The sequence below is a fragment of the Mobula birostris genome, chromosome 19 (assembly GCF_030028105.1).
Source record: "Mobula birostris isolate sMobBir1 chromosome 19, sMobBir1.hap1, whole genome shotgun sequence".
Classification (NCBI taxonomy): Eukaryota; Metazoa; Chordata; class Chondrichthyes; order Myliobatiformes; family Myliobatidae; genus Mobula; species Mobula birostris.
In genome coordinates, this window is record NC_092388.1 from 64,009,435 (window position 1) to 64,027,985 (window position 18,551).

Consider the following 18,551-nt stretch of genomic DNA (forward strand, 5'->3'; position numbering starts at 1 on the left):
TTGAAGTTTGTCAGACTTTACAGGGAACTTCAGACTGCCCAGATATTGTTGTTGAAATCTCCCTCTAATCAATCCTTGTTAGTGGCTTTCATCACTCTATACAGTTTCAGTAAACTGCTGTTTTGCAGAGCTATATTCCTGTTTTTAGACCCTTTGCAGATCTGAGAGTCCTTAAAGCCTTGATGAACTATGGGCTGTTGTTATATAGTCCACAATAATCTTTTTAGAAAGACACACATTTTCAGTGAAGGATATGCAAGATGTTACACTGTCAGCATATTTATCTAAACTAATAGATGAACCTTCCACGGCCTTCCAATCTGTGGAGCCTAAGCAGTTTCTCAGCCTTCCAACAGAGTCAGGAATCCATCACTGTCTGAAGGTCTTGGCTGGTTAAGACTGCTCCAGTTTTAATTTATAGTTGGGAACAAACAAGATCAAGGCATGGTCAGAGTTGCGAAGGCTGTCCACGGAAAATGGCAGAATGCCTCTTTAATGTTGCTTTAGAAGTAGCCCAAAGTTCTCTCCTCACATGTGGAGCAGCTAATCATCTGGTGGGATTTGGAAAAATCATGTTTCATGTCACCATGGTTAAGATTCCCCATAATGAAAATGACAATACTGAGAAATTTATTCTCCAAATTATCAATGTTATCAGCCAACGGCCATTGTGCAAATTGAGTGTTTGCATGAGGGGAAATGTAAAACTGGCTAGGATAACAGAGGAAAATTCCCTGGGTAGGTAGAATGGTTTACAATAAATGAAAAGAGCTTTGAAGTCAGCACAGTAAAAAGAAAGATTAACGGGCATCATGTTATTTATAAACATGCACAAGCCATCACATGACTTGCCGCATAGGGCACTATTACGATCAAATCTAAATAGCTGGTATTGCGGCATTTGAACAAAATTGTCTGGTATATCCAAGTTAAGCCATGTTTCAACAAAACTAAGTCAGAAATACGAGCATAATCCTTGTTAGTCCTGATGAGTAGCACTAATTGTTCATCCTAATTATAAGAGAGTGGGCATTTGAAAGGCAGATCGCTGGAGAGCAGTAAGGAAGCCTCTGCATCTCCAGTGTACCAGAGTACCCACTCGTTTATCTCTATACCTCCTGGAGAAGCATGTTGCCCAGCTGATGGCATTGCTCTCAGTCGGAAGAAGCTTTAGTGGTAAATCCTTTATATCACAGACAAAACTAATGGCACTGAATCTCAATTCATGAGCATTTCACAAGTAAAAGACATCCCTGAGTTCGACGAAAAACACGTATTTAACTTCAAAATATAAACAAGAATAGGAACACTTAAACTGTGGTAGCCGTTCAGAATCATGCACCACTAGAAGGAATCAAGAATAAGGAAAAGTAAATTAGAAGCAAGAGGGTAGCCAGAGAACTGATAGATCCCCTGTCAGGGACCTAAAGTATAACCAATCTGAGCCAGGGGATATGGCTGAGATCCTAAATTTACCAAGGAGAGGACATAGAGGGGTACATTGATATTCTGGAGCAAGTCAGTACAGAACTTGGGTTACAAATGACTGACTTTATCTGACTTTATGCAAATATTCCCATTCAATTTTAAAGTGTTATTCAAGTTAGTAATAACATGCTTCATTTTATTCATTAATGGCTGGATATTGAATATATACCATTTGTTTAATTAGGGATAGTTATAGGGTGATTATTCAATGGAATGAAAGAATTACAGCAACTCTACATGCAGAGATACAATATGTGTCACTATAGAAAATTGATATTCTGACTTACAGAGAAACTGTCTCACAGTTCTCATGAACAAAATCCTTATGCATCCCAGGACTCTTTGTATTAATTAAGTGATGGTGTCCTGAAATGCATAAGAATCAGATGAGATTTATTCCAGGATGCTATGGGGAGCAAGTGAGATATTTACATCTTCATTAGCCACAGGTTCTTTAAGGTTGTTATAGCTGGGAGTGGTAATGGGGACAAGCTTCCACTACCTAATAAATGCTCCCAATAGCGTGCGCCTCAAATAGTTTGGGACAACCAAGTCCAGCTCCTGGCCTTCACGTGTGGCTTAGCTACTAAGCCCGGCGGAACCATTTCTACTGACAGGAGAAGGGGCAAAGGCGGGTTACTGGTGCCTTAAAACCAGTCGCTTGGGGTTGATGGGGCTCATCAGCTGTAGTTGGCAGCACATCTAGGAGAAGGAGCTCAAACCTCTGCTGCCTTGTGACTATATGCACTTATGGGGAAGGCTTCAGGAGTAAATCCTGAGGAAAAATCTGGAGCTAGAGTCCCTAAAGCAGACCTGCATTGAGTTTAATGCTGACCAGTATCTCCTGTGATGCTGCTGGTACCAAACTATATCAGTCTCTGCCGTTCCTTTGGGTTCATCAGATGCATGGAGAAGGGGAGTTTGCTACATGGGCAACAGCTTGTTCTCCATATCATACTGTCCATGCTTGCATATCTAGACAGCTAGGATGCAATATCCATGGTCAACTCTGCCCACAAGAGGCCTCAGATAGACCAGCCACAGGTGAGGTCCCAGATGACCGGAATATAGCTGTAAACAATAATAAGTTATTCTAAAGAATAGGATTTATGTACCTAGGAAAGGCAAGTACCAACTTGAAATAGTCAGCATAGATTTGTAAGAGGAAAATCCCATGTCACTAACTTGCTTGTGTTATTTCAGGAAGTAACTAAGAAGATTGTTGTTTATGTGGACAAGAGGTGTTTCGACCCAAAAGATCGCCTGTACTCTTTTCCTAGATGCTGTCTGGCCTGCTGAGTTCCTCCAGTATTTTGTGTGCGTTGCTCAGATTTCTAGCATCTGCAGATTTTCTCTTGTTTGAGATTGTTGCTTATGTGGACCTTAGTAAGACATTTCACAAGGTCTGCCATGATATGCTGTTCTAAAAGGTTAATAGCTAGCAAATTGGACCCAAAATTTTCTTGGTGATAGAGTATGTGTTTTTCTGATTAAAAGTCAGTTCCCAGTGGTGTACCACACGATCAGTGGTGGTACCCTTGTTGCTTTTGATAGATATTAACGACTTGGCTTTAAATGTAAAAGGAATGATTGGTAAGTCTGTGGATGACATAAAAATGGCAGTATTTTGAATAGTGTGTTAAGTTGTCAAAGGCTACAGCGGTTGGTAAATTGAGTGGAGAATTGGCAGAAGGAATTTAATCCCAACAAGTGTGAGGTGATGCATCTTGGGAAGTCAAATTAGATTGGATATATACAGTAGATGGTAAGACATTACAGAGTATTGATGAACAGAGAGACCTTGAGGTACAAAGCCACAGTTCCCTGTGGCTGTGAAGAAGGCACATTGTATGCTTGACCTCATAGGTTGGGCATAGAACGTATGTTCGGGATGTCATTTTGCAGCTTCACAAAACACTGGCTAGACTGCATCTGGGAGTACTGTGTGCAACTTTGATTGCAGCACAGTAGGAAGAATGTGATTGCATTAGACAGGGTAACACAGGAGAATCATCAGCGTGTTGCCTGAGTTGAAGATCTAACTATAGGAAGAGACTGGGCATGCTGACTTTTTCTTCCATGGAAAGGAAGCTGAAGGGTGGCCTGATGGAGGTTTATAAAACTATGTGAGGTGAGAACCGAATCAATGGTCAAAATACTTTTCTTATGGTAAGAATGTAAAGATGAGGGCGCTGGTGAGAGGGAAGAAATTTAAAGATCAAAAGGGGAAACACAGAGAGTGATTGATAGCTGGAAGGTGTTGCCAGAGGAGGTGGTGGAGGCAAATGTCATCACCAAAAGTGGCAATAGTATATCGGTATCCGCCATTTAGACAGGTATTAAATAGGCATGCTTAGGGGTTGGCAACCTAATGTTGGCAAATGTATTTGTGTTGATGGGCAAAACAGGAGGCATAGATGTGGTAGGCTGAAGGTGGACTGCTACAGCTCAGCTACATTCCAGTTAAGCAATTTTAGCTTGCATTTTCAATTACCCAGGAACCTAGAGCCCAATGTATTTTTCCCACAAAAATTATTTATTCCAATCCGCAAAATTAAATCTATTTCTGAACTTGTAAGTCTTTCCCCAATCATTTAAATCCTTTTAAGTTTCCATATGCTTTGTGTGAACCTATCCATTTTGTAGGCAACATTTCTCTCGAGATGATGAAATAGTTGATTAGCACGGAGCTGAAAATCTACTGTCATCTCAGTTCCCCTAGTGAACATCAGAAAGATGCAAATATTTGTACAGCTGTTGAAATCTACCGATACCAAAATAGGTTACATATATTGTAAACAATATTGAAGACCAGTTTCATGAAATTTTACTTTCGACAGGGAGCCTCACCCACTGAACTGCATGTTAGAAATGCATTGATAGAAGTCTTGGGGAGCATGCCTACATTGCAGAAGAACCAGAATAGCGCCAGAAGCTTGCATTCACAAGATTGTTACAATGCATCAAGGTGCTGCCCTTGTTCATATGAAAATGATAGTGGAATCATGTACGTAAAATAAAACCTTAATAGTGATTAACACATGAAACAAAATAAGTCACAAGTCATATCTACTGCTAGCTTAAGCATTTTCAGTTTTTTTTAATATTTCAGAAATTTTGAAATAAATTTCATGCTACAAATTTTGATTATAATAAAAATATCCTTTACAATGAATAATTATTTCTGTTAGTTGTCAAACAATGAACACGCTAAGCTATTTTTCCATAATGCCACCTGCTCTATCACAAACGGTATAACGAAAAATTTCTTAACAACATTATTTTATTTTTGTGTGAAACTACTTTCTTTCACATTGAACAGTACCAACGCAAGCAGCATATGCAGAGAAAACAGGAATTAAATCTGTGATTTTATGAAAATAGCACAAGGCAAACGCCCACGGCATCCACATCATTCAGAAAAATGTACATTTTAAATCAACTGAGAGGGAACAAAATACGTTTAAATTTGACGTTATTTGTTTTTAATCCAATTAACATTCAGAGGAATTTGTCCACAATATAGATGAAAATAATGTTACATTTCATTTCAAAAGTAAATGTTCTACATTACAATTAAAGTGAACATATTATGTTCACCCTCAACGCCCCCAGTTGAGTCATGGCAAACTGTAACAAATATGTTAAACTCTACTAAATACATTGAAATTTGATCCGTTAGCTATTTATTTAGTTTCAATAACAATTTTTAGAGAGTCCGTACCTTTTTAGTGCCTCCTGATCCACTGTGAGCCTAGACAGCGGTTTAACCGAGCATTTGATATTATTTGGAACAATTCTTTCACCAGCCTCTCCAAAACATACTCAAACCCACGCTTTGTTACAGCATTTCCTCCTCTCTCTTTAATAAAGCTATGAGCCAGTCTGGGATGTCAGTGATTTCTAGCACTATTCTGTGGGATTTGTGATGAAAATCCACAACAGCAAAACCACTGATTTTTCAATGTCGATTTTATTTGGGGGAGAATATTTTGGAAATTGCAAAGCTTGATGGTCACATTAGATACAAGCTTTACTCCAGATATTATTGAAATAAAGGCAGAGATGTGTTAACAGAAAGGATAGAGTCAGTGAACATGCTCCACAAGTTGAAGCAATCTAAAGAAGGAGTCAATGGTCCAAATCGTACAGACATTCCCTCTGTAGGGTTTCCCCCAGATGGCCGGCTGCATCCCCAAAGACCGTGCTGTAATAAAGTATTCAAAACAGCTTGTACTTTTATTTTGTTATTAATAGAAGACAGCTCTTAGTTCTATTTCATTTCCTTTTATTTCCTGCAGCTCAGTGGGATGAATCATGCACAATTCAGCCAGATGCCTGGACTCACCCTGCTCTCCCTACTGACGTATTACCTGATGCAGATGCTGCCCAATCACGCTGGCCCACCCAAAACTACAGCTGGGTGTCAAGCACTTGGTGGTGACTGGAGCACTACTGAACTCCACCACCCTTCAGAACATCTGGTTCATGGCTGGGGTAATACCTCACCTCCTGTCCAAGACCATGAGGTTTTCCAACCATTGTTAAATGTATCCAATATTCAGATATTTTAGAACTATTAAAATTGCTATAACTCATTAAGCAGTTTTTACTTTTTAAAACACCTTAAAACAGAGACTTAAAAAATTCTATTAATTGATTGCTCATCTCTGCTGCCCTCGAGAAAGTAAGTAGTGAAGGGCTTTCTTGAATCAGTGCAATTCTTACAGTGAAGGAACTCCCTCAGTGCTGTCAGGGAAGCAGTTTCAACACATGGGGACGTAGTTATTAGAGCAGCTGCCCAACAGCTCCAGTGACCCAAATTCATTCTGATTATTGGGTGCTGTTACTATGGGGTTTGCAAATTCTTCTCATGACTATGTGGGGCTTCCTCCCACATCCCAGAGATATGTAGATTGGTAAGTTAATTGTCTACAGTTGATCAGTTTATTGGCCACTGTATGTTGTCCCTAGTGTGTTGCTGATTTGTAGAATCTGGGGAGAATAAACTTGATTGTAGATGGGTGTTTGATAATCAGTACAAACTCAATAACCCAAAGGGCTTGTTTTATGCTGTATGACTCTGACTAAGGAAGAATAGTGATATACTGTCGGTGGCCACTTTATTAGGTACACAATCTCGTTAATGCAAATATCTAATCAGGAAATTATGTGGCAGCAACTCAATGCATGTAGACATGGTCAAGAGGTTCAGTTGTTGTTCAATCCAAATGAAATGTTATCGAAGTGATTTTGACCGTGGAATGATTTTTGGTCCCAGACAGAGTGGTTTGAATATCTCAGAACTGCTGATCTCCTGGGATTTTTACGCACAACAGTCTCTAGAGTTTACAGAGAGCGGTGTGGAAAACAAAACAACATCCAGTGATTGGGGAAAACACCTCGTTAATGAGAGAAGTCAAAGGAGAATGCCTATACTGGTTCAAACTGACAGGAAGGTGACAGTAATTCAAATAACCGGACGTTTCAACTGTGATACGCAAAACAGCATCTCTGAATGTACAACATGGCAAACCTTGAAGTGGATGGCCTACATTAAAAAACTGCCCTAATAAATAACCTACTAGATACCTAATAAAGTGGCCACTGAATATATTTCTAAGTCAGATTGGTGTGCAACTTATAGTGAATCCCCTGTGCCAAGTGCCCCAGACTTTCTTGCTGGTAGAAGCTATGGGTTTTGGAGAAGCTCTCGGATTATCTTAGCATGCAACTGTAGTGCAGTTTGTAGATGGTATGTACAACAGCCACTATGCCACAGTGTTGCAGGAAATGAATGTTTACACCTACAACAGAAATATGTAAGAAATAAGTATCTGAACTTATCTTTTCCTTCTTAACTCTCCAAGTCAGGAAACCCCACTCAGATTGCCAGTTCCACAGCATAATCCTGAGCTATCCCAGCACACCTGAGCTTGTTTTGTGCTTCTGGTGGGTCTACACATAGCTGGATATATTCACCAGAGGGTGGCTGAATGCCTATGCTCCCCTTGGAATCATTGTACGCATCCAGACAATTCAACACAAAGATATTCTTTGCTCACAGCATGAGATGACAAACAAAGTGTGTTTCAGAACACTAGCTAGAAGCAACTGACAAGCCAGGACCACAATACTTTATAATCACAGCAATGTTGCAAAAGTGTTCTTTCATTTTGTTAAGTATTCTGTTGTTTAAGAAGAGTGAAAAAATACTTCTGAAGACCATTTATGTGTCATGTTCTATTTTAATAAAGCAGAATTGCCACAGAATACTAGATTTCCAACACTTATTATCATTTTCAAAACCTTTTTATCTCAAACACATCTCTCTCACCCCACAGTTTTTTGTAATCTTCTCAAACCTCACTGGTTCTTATAGTTATTTTCTCCTCCAGCATTTTTCCCTTCAGTTTCTCTGGTGTTCCCATGTTCCTCAACTTATCTGGTGATTCCTTCCTCACCCCTCTTCATCTCTGGCCATCTATCCACACTCACTGCCTATGGTTAAAAACTTGTGCACCATGTTTTCCCAGACTCAAGTCTTCTTGCTAATTTATCCAGAGAAGAGCATTGAGTGAAAATCATGGTGTCCATCACATGGTCTTCCTCATTAAACCAAATAAATAAAATACACAGATACAGGATGGTGGGATATAGACCATATACAGGCAGAAGGGATTAATTTAATTAGGCATCATTAGTTTAATTAGTTTGGCACAATATCTTGGGCAGAAGGGTCTGTTCATGTGCTGTAATGTTCTATTGATAATATTTTAACTTGTCATCTGCAAATTTACAAATCATACCTCCTACATTCACATCCAAATAGTTAATATAGAGTATACAACAATTGCCCCACTATTGTTTCATGGTACACCACGGGTCACAGCTTTCCAATCACAAAAACAACCTTTATCATCATCCCCTGAAAAGCCCATTTTGGCTGCAGTTTGCTGATTTTCCTTGGATGTCATGGTACCTAACCTTTTGGACCAGTCTCCATGTAGGGCCTTGTAAAAGATCCAATTTCAAGCCCACATAGACAACCATATGGTCCCCTTCAATAGATTTCAGAATCAGAACCAGGTTTAGTAACACCGGCATATGACGTGAAATTTGTTAACTTAGCAGTAGCAGCTCAATGTAATACATAATATAGAAGAGAAAGTAAATACAATTTTAAAAATAAATAAAATAATAAATAAATAAATAAATTGCAGTATACATACGTTGACTAGATTAAAAATCATGCAAAAACAGAAATAACATATATTAAAAAAGTGAGGTAGTGTCCAAGGGTTCAATGTCCATTTAGGAATCAAATGGTAGAGGGGAAGAAGCTGTTGCTGAATTGTTGAATCTCCTACCTGATGGTAACAGTGAGAAAAGAGCATGCTCTGGGTGCTGGAAGTGCTTAATAATGGACACTGCCTTTCTGAGACATCGCTCCTTGAATATATCCTGGGTACTTTGTAGGCTAGTACCCAAGATGGAGCCAACTAAATTTATAATCATCTTTGCCTACCAGCCCCGCCTAGGAGTTGAGGATGCCATCGTCTACCTGCTGAAAAGTGTCTACGCCCACCTGGACAAGCCAGCGAGCACTGTGAGGGTCATGTTTTTTGACTTCTCCAGTGCGTTCAACACCATCCGCCCTGCTCTGCTGGGGGAGAAGCTGACAGCGGTGCAGGTGGATGCCTCCCTGGTGTCATGGATTCTGGATTACCTGACTGGCAGACCACAGTACGTGTGCTTGCAACACTGTGTGTCCGACAGAGTGATCAGCAGCACTGGGGCTCCACAGGGGACTGTCTTGTCTCCCTTTCTCTTCACCATTTACACCTCGGACTTCAACTACTACACAGAGTCTTGTCATTTTCAGAAGTTTTCGGATGACTCTGCCATAGTTGGATGCATCAGCAAGGGAGATGAGGCTGAGTACAGGGCTACAGTAGGAAACTTTGTCACATGGTGTGAGCAGAATTATCTGCAGCTTAATGTGAAAAAGACTAAGGAGCTGGTGGTAGACTTGAGGAGAGCCAAGGAACCAGTGACTCCTGTTTCCATCCAGGGGGTCAGTGTGGGCATGGTGGAGGATTACAAATACCTGGGGATACAAATTGACAATAAACTGGACTGGTCAAAGAACACTGAGGCTGTCTACAAGAAGGGTCAGAGCCGTCTCTATTTCCTGAGGAGACTGAGGTCCTTTAACATCTGCCGGACGACGCTGAGGATGTTCTACGAGGCTGTGGTGGCCAGTGCTGTCATGTTTGCTGTTGTGTGCTGGGGCAGCAGGCTGAGGGTAGCAGACAGCAACTGAATCAACAAACTCATTCGTAAGGCCAGTGATGTTGTGGGGATGGAACTGGACTCTCTCACGGTGGTGTCTGAAAAGAGGATGCTGTCTACGTTGCATGCCATCTTGGTCAATGTCTCCCATCCACTAAATAATGTACTGGGTGGGCACAGGAGTACATCCAGCCAGAGACTCATTCCACCGAGATGCAACACAGAGCGTCATAGGAAGTCATTCCTGCCTGTGGCCAACAAATTTTACAACTCCTCCCTTGGAGGGTCAGACACCCTGAGCCAATAGGCTGGTCCTGGACTTATTTCATAATTTACTGGCATAATTTACATATTACTATTTAACTATTTATGGTTCTATTACTATTTATTATTTATGGTGCACCTGTAACGAAAACCAATTTCCCCCGGGATCAATAAAGTATGACTACTACTACTACTACTACTACTACTACTACTACTTACCAAATCTCTTCAAACTCCTAATGAAGTATAGCCACTGTCTTGCCTTCTTTATAACTGCATCAATATATTGGGACCAGGTTAGATCCTCAGAGATCTTGAGACCCAGGAACTTGAAACTGCTCACTCTCTCCACTTCTGATCCCTCTATGAGGATTGGTATGTGTTCCTTCATCTTACCCTTCTGGAAGTCCACAATCAGCTCTTTCGTCTTACTGGCGTTGAGCGCCAGGTTGCTGTTGCGACACCACTCCACAAGTTGGCATATCTTGCTCCTGTATCTCTTCACCACCTGAGATTCTAACAACAATGGTCACATCATCAGCAAACTTATAAATGGCAATTGAGCTATGCCTAGCCACACAGTCATAGGTATATAGAGGGTAGAGCAGTGGGCTAAGCACACACCCAAGGTGCACCAGTGTTGATCGTCAGCAAGGAGGAGATGTTACCACCAATCCGCACAGATTGTGGTCTTCTGGTTAGGAAGTCGAGGATCCGATTGCAGAGGGAGGTACAGAGGTTCAGGTTCTGCAACTTCTGAATCAGGATTGTGGGAATGATGGTATTAAATGCTGAGCTATAGTCACTGAACAGCATCCTGATGTAGATGTTTGTGTTGACCAGGTAGTCTAAAGCCGTGTGAAGAACCATTGAGGTTGTATCTGCCGTTGACTTATTGTGGCAATAGGCAAATTGCAATGGATCCAGGTCCTTGCTGAGGCAGGAGTTCAGTCTAGTCATGACCATCTTCTCAAAGCATTTCATCACTGTAGGTGTGAGTGCTACTGGGCGATAGTCATTCAGGCAGCTCACATTATTCTTCTTAGGCACTGGTATTGTTGCCTTTTTGAAGCAAGTGGGAACTTCCGCCTGTAGCAGTGAGAGGTTGATACTTTGTTGAAAAATTCAATCGATTTAGTTAAAATTCCCCAACTAAATTACTATCTTTGATAACTCACTGCCTCTCCAAGTGTACAGTAATCACATCCTTCAGAATTTTTCTATTAACTAAATCTTCCTTGTTAATATGTTATTCACTCCTGCTGCCCTTCAGTTCCCCAGCTCCAGCTATCTCTTCCCTTGTCTCTCCAAGCAGCTTGGAATACATACTGTCAGGTTACATGTTGGTGAACTATGGATTGGAAAATGGGTTTAGATCTGAGAGGTTAGTTTGCAAGGAGAGTGGAAGCAGGGATTAGATTACTGAAGTGATGGATGATGACAGCAAATGCATAATCAGGAACAATGCCTGAGGAGATAAAAACACAAATAACTGCTGCTAATATAGAAACTAGTAAACAATGGGCAGTCACTGGTTAACTGGAAATAAAGTCAACAATACAGTCAATGGGAGTTATGGATGGGATGAGTGGAAGAAAGAAAATGCAGTTTGTGGTTTGGAATGGGGGGGGAGAATTAACTTGACCCTACAGACTGAGGCAAAACAGGGAAAAGAATAATGTTATTGCTGGGTATTCTCAACCTTAATGACAAAGAAGGCCATGAGCTCCTTGTACATGCTATTGGACCTGTGGCTAGAGGATACATGAGACAGAAATTCTTATCATGGGTCTGTATACAGTATTGTGCAAATGTCTTTAGGCGCATATATCCAGCTAGGGTGTCTAAGACTTTTGCACAGTACTGTATATTGATTAAAATTACAAGGTGATTGGGAAATAGACACAAAAGTACTTAGCTTTGCATTAGGTCTTAGGTGTTATTTGTATTAAGTGTTATTTGGTAACTGGAAAAAATTATATATACACATATATGTGTGTGCGCCTGACATACACAGTACTGTAATTGTAAACACGTGCTCTCAATATTAGTAAAATTTCTCCTATAATAATATGCTTTAGTCTTCACTCTCCAGGGCGCAAGGTTGTCCCAATATATTGACGCAGTTATAAAGAAGGCAAGACAGTGGCTATACTTCATTAGGAGTTTGAAGAGATGCGGGAGACCGGCAGTTGCCCGTGCTGCAAGTCTCCCCTCTCCATGACACCGATGTTGTCCAACGGAAGGGCATGAGGACCCATACAACTTGGCACCAGTGTCATCGCAAAGCACTGTGTGATTAAGTGCCTTGCTCAAGGATACAACATGCAGCCTTGGCTGGGGCTTGAACTCACGCCCTTCAGATCGCTAGTCGAATGCCTTAACCACTTGGCCACATGGCCACAGTCAAGCTAAGCTGTATAATAGCTTATTTATGTATGTAAATATGGGGTTACTGAGATCATAATTCAACTCAGAGTATAAAATTGAATGCATCTCAGAGGTTAATTTTAATTTGTTTTCAATTATGCAATCTCTCTTTTAAAAGTGTGGCAAATGTTCATAATAGCCTGTATACAGCATGGAAAGGAGACCAGGGAGTTCCTATGGACAATCCCAAATGTCCCAAATATTAGTATTTTAGCAAATGTTGCTTTCAAAGTGCAGACAGTGGTAGTGAAATGGCAGACAGCATACATATAAAATTAGTAGACAGAAAAGGTGAAATTCCCTTGTGGTACACTGTTTGGATGTTCTTGCACCAACCTGAAAAGCCTTTCTAAGAGGGCTTTTTGTGCAACAAAAGGGAAGTTGCACAATAGAAAGTATTTTATCATTTTCATATATATAGCTGATATGACAGCTGTTTAGCAAAATTACTACCTTATGAACATTATTAGACCGCTGAAGGTATAATTGAATGTCCTTGAAAAGGATGTACAGGAAGATAATATACTCCAGCCAATTTTACAAATAGATGCTATCAAAGGACTTGGTTGTGTAAGGTGTAAATGCACAAATGTGCCCTTCGTAATCTCCCCATTAAGCGGGGGGAAATTAGTGAGATTTTCACTGATTCAGCATACTTATAAAATTTATGGAATTTAGTTTCTGAAGAAAGCAACAGTACTTTAACATATTCTCTCAGACTTGAAGGTGTTCTGGTGTATTTTAAATGTATTCAGTTATCCAAAGCCAGTCATGATGAATTTGTGGCAAACCCAGCAACAATTGAAACAAGATTTTGAAAACAGATCAATGAGTTTGTATGGACATGACATCAGTGAGTTTGGGGGCCAAAGTGCCTGTTTCTGTGCTATATGAATGTATTACCAGTGAGTCCATCTGATCAAGAGACCAGAGAATCCAAAGTGCTGGAGAGCAGGAAGTCCCCATGAACAGGAGAACAGGGTGCCGAAGTGTACAAGGGAACAGCCAGTCCCCAACGACGGGAGATCAGGATGCCCATGTGGACAGGACAGCAAGGTGCCTCTGGGGACTGGGGACAGAAGACAGGAGAGCAGCAAGGCCTGAGATAAGAAACCAGGAAGTTCCCTTGGAGGCGGAGGGTGGCGAGTCCCCATGGACTAGTGGGGAGGGGGCAGTGCCCCACGGGAATGGAGGAGGTTGGGGGGGAATACTTGCGGATTGGGGGTTGGGCAGCAAGTCCCTGCGGACTGGAGGGGTGGCAGCGGGTCCACGCAGACTGTAGGGGTGGCAGCGAGTCCACGCAGACTGTAGGGGTGGCAGCGAGCCCACGCAGACTGTTGGGATGGCAGCGAGCCCCAGCAGACTTGGAGGGGTGGCAGCCAGTCCCCGCGGACTGGATGATGGCAGCGAGTCCAAGCAGACTGGGGGTGGGGGGGTCAGCGAGTCCATGCAGACTGGGGAGGGGTGGCAGCGTGTCCCCGCGGACTGGTGGAGTGGAGGGGTCTGTGAGTCCCTGCGGACTAGGGAGATGGTAGCGAGTCCCCGCGGACTAGGGGGATGGCAGCAAGTCCATGCAGACTAGGGGGATGGCAGTGAGTCCATGCAGACTAGGGGATAGCAGCGAGTCCCCGCGGACTAAGGGGATGGCAGCCAGTCCATGCAGACTGGGGGGGGTGGTAGTGAGTCCACGCGGACTAGGGGGCGGCAGCGAGTCCACGCAGACTGGGGGGGGGGGTGGAGCTGGCAGTGAGTCCACGCAGACTGGGGGGGGTGGAGGTGGCAGCGAGTCCACGCAGATTGGGGGGGGGGGCGCATCCACACAGACTGGGGGTGGCAGCGAGTCCTCACGGACTAGGGGGGTAGTAGCGAGTCCATGCAGACTGGGGTGCGGGGGTGGTAGCAAGTCTTCGCGGACTGGGGGGCAGCGAGTCCCCATAGACTGTAGATCAAGGTGCCAATGTGGGTGGGACAGCAAGGTGAATCTGGGGTCAAGATACAGGAGAACAGCAATTACCGGAGACAAGAGACCAGGGTGTCCCTGTGGACATGAGAGCAGAAGACTAGTTTGTACAAATACCCTGACAGCATGGTGGCTGAGTTGGATACCAATAAAGTGACTCTAACAATATCTGACTTCATTTAGTCTTGTTTGAGAATTACTCAGTAATGCACCAGAATCACAACCAGGCTCGTCATGAGGCACATCAAGACCCTGCTGCCCCCCTCACTGGAACCCCTGCAGTTTGCGTACCGTCCCAACCGTTCAACAGACGACGCCATTGCCATCACCCTCTACCTGGACTAAAAAGACACGTACCTTCGAATGCTGTTCATAGACTTCAGTTCAGCATTCCTCAGAAACTGATGGGAAAACTGAGCCTACTGGGCCTGAACACCTCCCTCTGCAACTGGATCCTAGACTTCCTGACTGGGAGACCTTAGTCAGTCTGGATTGGAAGCAGCATCTCCAAACACCATCACACTGAGCACGGGGGCCCCCCAGGGTTGTGTGCTCAGTCCACTGCTGTTCACTCTGTCGACCCACGACTGTGCTGCAACACACAGCTCGAACCACATCATCAAGTTTGCCGATGACACGACCATGGTGGGTCTCATCAGCAAATACGATGAGCCAGCATACAGAGAGGAGGTTCAGCAGATAACGGACTGGTGCAAAGCCAACAACCTGTCTCTGAATGTGAACAAAACAAAAGAGATGGTTGCTGACTTCAGGAGGACACAGAACGACCACTCTCCGCTGAACATCGACGACTCCTCTGTAGAGATCGTTAAGAGCACCAAATTTCTTGGTGTTCACCTGGCGGAAAATCTCACCTGGTCCCTCAACACAAGCTCCATAGTAAAGAAAGCCCAGCAGCGTCTCTACTTTCTGCGAAGGCTGAGAAAAGTCCAACTCCCACCCCCCATCCTCATCACATTCTACAGAGGTTGTATTGAGAGCATCCTGAGCAGATGCTGCCCGACCTGCTGAGTTCCTCCAGTGTGTTGTGCCTGAGCAGCTGCATCACTGCCCGGTTCGGAAATTGCACCATCTCAGATTGCAAGACCCTGCAGTGGATAGTGAAGTCAGCTGAGAAGATCATTGGGGTCTCTCTTCCCACCATTACAGACATTCACACCACACGCTGCATCCATAAAGCACGCACTCCTCATACAAACTCTTCTCCCTCCTGCCATCTGGCAAAAGGCACCGAAATATTTGGGCTCTCACGACCAGACTATGCAACGGTTTCTTCCCCCAAGCCATTAGGCTCCTCAATACCCAGAGCCTGGACTGACACCAACCTACTGCCCTCTACTGTGCATATTGTCTTGTTTATTATTTATTGCAATGCCTGCACTGTTTTGCGCACTTTATGCAGTCCTGGGTAGGTCTGTAGTCTAGTGTAGTTTTGTGTTGTTTTATGTAGTTCAGTGTAGTTTTTGTATTGTTCATGTAGCACCATGGTCCTGAAAAACGTTGTCTCATTTTTACTGTGTACTGTACCAGCAGTTATGGTCGAAATGACAATAAAAAGTGACTTGACTAGACTTGAACCTCATTTGTAATCTTTTGAAAAATGTGGAAACTGAACTTATAACAAGATGACAACGTTGCAAAAGCTTTTCCACTTGCCATCAGTTCTAAGTCAGGATTGTGATGAAAATCCTCAACAGCAGGTGCAATATAAAACCATCATTTCTGAGCTCCCCTCAAAGCAAAATTCCATTTCGACTTGGAAATAAATTGCCGTTCTCTCATCATCACTGAGCCAAAATCCTAACAGCACTCTCCATGGACTACAGTAGTTTAAGGTGGTGATAGATCATCAGCTTCTGAAACCCAATATGCCTGGACTTGCCACAACAACTGCAGTCCATGGTAAGAACATAAACATTATTAACGGTACTTCTGATCTTGTAGCATTTGGTCCACCTTAATTACTTAAAATGACAAATATCTCTTATTTTCACTGTGATGTACTTCTGGAGACATGGTTTGTTTTCTTAATTGTATTCACTTTGAACTGCTAGTAATTAGTAATACAAAAGATTTTTAAAAATTAGGTGCCACCACATTAAGCATGGTTTAAAGGAATCTAATAACAATACTCATCCACTGTCATTTGTAGCCAAGTCAAAGGTATTGGTCTTAAAAATTACAGCTAGATTTCTTTCAATGGATTATTACAATACTGTTTAGATTGAAAAAGAAAGGTTATTACAATGCTGTCATTTGTGATTCATCTTGTAATCGCTTCACTTTCTACATGCTTTAGAAGATTATAAAAGAGGTTAAGCTGATTGTGCACAACTGAATATATCTCCAACATGCTTAATCAAAATGTTGAGAAATGTACAATATTTATTCGGATGAACATCTCATTGCAATCTAACTTGTACCGTAAATTAACTGCTCATGTACTCATTTGCTTTTCTGGCAGCCTTACAATGTGAAATTGGCTGTCACATTTCATAGGTGACAACAGTGATTACTTTCAAGTGCAGTTTGTTGGTGATGATGCATTTTGATACATACTGTGGTACTGCACAAATAGGCTGTTTTAAAAATTAATTAAAAGCAATTGCTTCTAATTAACACAACATCATTGAGGAAAGAAAACCACATCACCATCAAGTTTTTGATTTGAGTGTGCACTCAAGGTACAGCAGTGATTATGAGTAGTTTTCTCTCAATTTCTTGTGCTTTCTGGTCCTCTTCCCTTCAAATACTGTTTCTTGTCATCTCACACAAAAAGCCTTAAGCCTTCAGTAAGATCCAATTTTTGCATTATTCCGGAGACCACTTTTTTTTAAGAGGATAAACTATCTATGCCCATCAAGTCTACATCTTGGTGAACATTGAGAATGGACAGCCACTCATTTGGTCTTGCATGTTTTGGTTACTTGAGTTATGAGTTTTGTTCCAGACTTAATTTTGAATACTTCAACGATAGCTTTGTTCAGTGTGATTTCTATTGGTTGCAGCTGCTTTTGTAAAAACTTGGTTGCAGTTGGGTGTATTGCATAGAGGTCATCTTATTAGTAAGTTCAAACAGTTGAATTTGACTGGTAATTATTGCTATTAACAAATTGGTGTAAGAAGGCTAAACAATGTTGCCAAGGCCTCTTTACTGTCTTCTCTTTCTACTACGCCCTGCTTTTACTACTCTGATTTTCTTGTTCTTTTAGTGTTTAATAAATGATCATAAGCAACAAGTTTTAAGCCTCTTACTTGATTTCAGAAGAACCTTTGATCAAAACATCAGTATCTAACAATTTTGGTGCAGTCGCAGGATTGTTGTGAAGATTTAAGGACTTGGAAGAATCCCAGACTAGTGGAAACTAGGCGTACAAATTTAAAAGAAGGTAAGACCTCACTTTCCAAATCTTCCGAGAAATCCAATAGCTCTTGCTTCAATACACCTTCTATTGGAAGGCTAAGAGTGAAGGAAAACTGTATCATATGTTGCTATTCCGAAAATAAGTCAAACCAGCACTGAAATTAGCATCATGATTAAATTAAATTCATACAAACCAAAACAGTACCGAAGAAATTTCCCATATTTAGATTGCAATCCAGTAAGGCAAAACTGTCATTTGCAGATCAATGATATATAGATTGCAATCCTATAAAGTTTTGACTGCAATCCTACAAAGGTCCGACTGCAAGTATATAAAATTTTGACTGCAATCCTACAATATGTCAATTGTAATCATAAAATAAAAGTCCAATCGTGATCCTGAAACGATATCCCGATTGCAATCCTAAAACAGTATTTCAATTGCAATCCAATAAAATTTCCATTGCAATCCTACAATATCTTGATTGCAATTCTAAAAGTCCAATCACAATCATAAAACAATATCCTGCTTGCAACCCTAAAACAATATTTTGACTCCAATCCAATAATCAACTTCAATGATCACTGACCAAGTAAGAAAAAGTACAAACAAATTAAGTGTTAAACGAGATAAGAAATAAGGTGGATGATCTTGTTGCAATATTATAAATTGCCAGGTATGATGTTGTGGCCATCACTGAATGCATTACTTGTGGTTGTATGAAGGCA

At 41.7% G+C, this 18,551-nt stretch overlaps 1 protein-coding gene across 10 annotated transcripts in view; it reads right to left on the minus strand.

Annotated features, from left to right (window-relative positions):
- LOC140212656 (zinc finger protein 40-like) overlaps positions 1-18,551 on the minus strand; it is a 272,216-nt gene that overhangs the window by 127,548 nt on the left and 126,117 nt on the right. Inside the window, exon 1 of one of the 10 annotated variants that reach the window (XM_072283740.1) lies at positions 10,267-10,818. The exons of 7 other annotated variants lie outside the window; for them this stretch is intronic. In XM_072283740.1, the coding sequence (XP_072139841.1) occupies positions 10,267-10,438 (172 nt within the window). In that variant the 5' untranslated portion in view covers positions 10,439-10,818. Of the gene's footprint in view, positions 1-10,266; positions 10,824-18,551 lie in introns of those variants that run through there. 2 more of the 10 variants (XM_072283748.1, XM_072283749.1) reach the window with 2 other exon arrangements.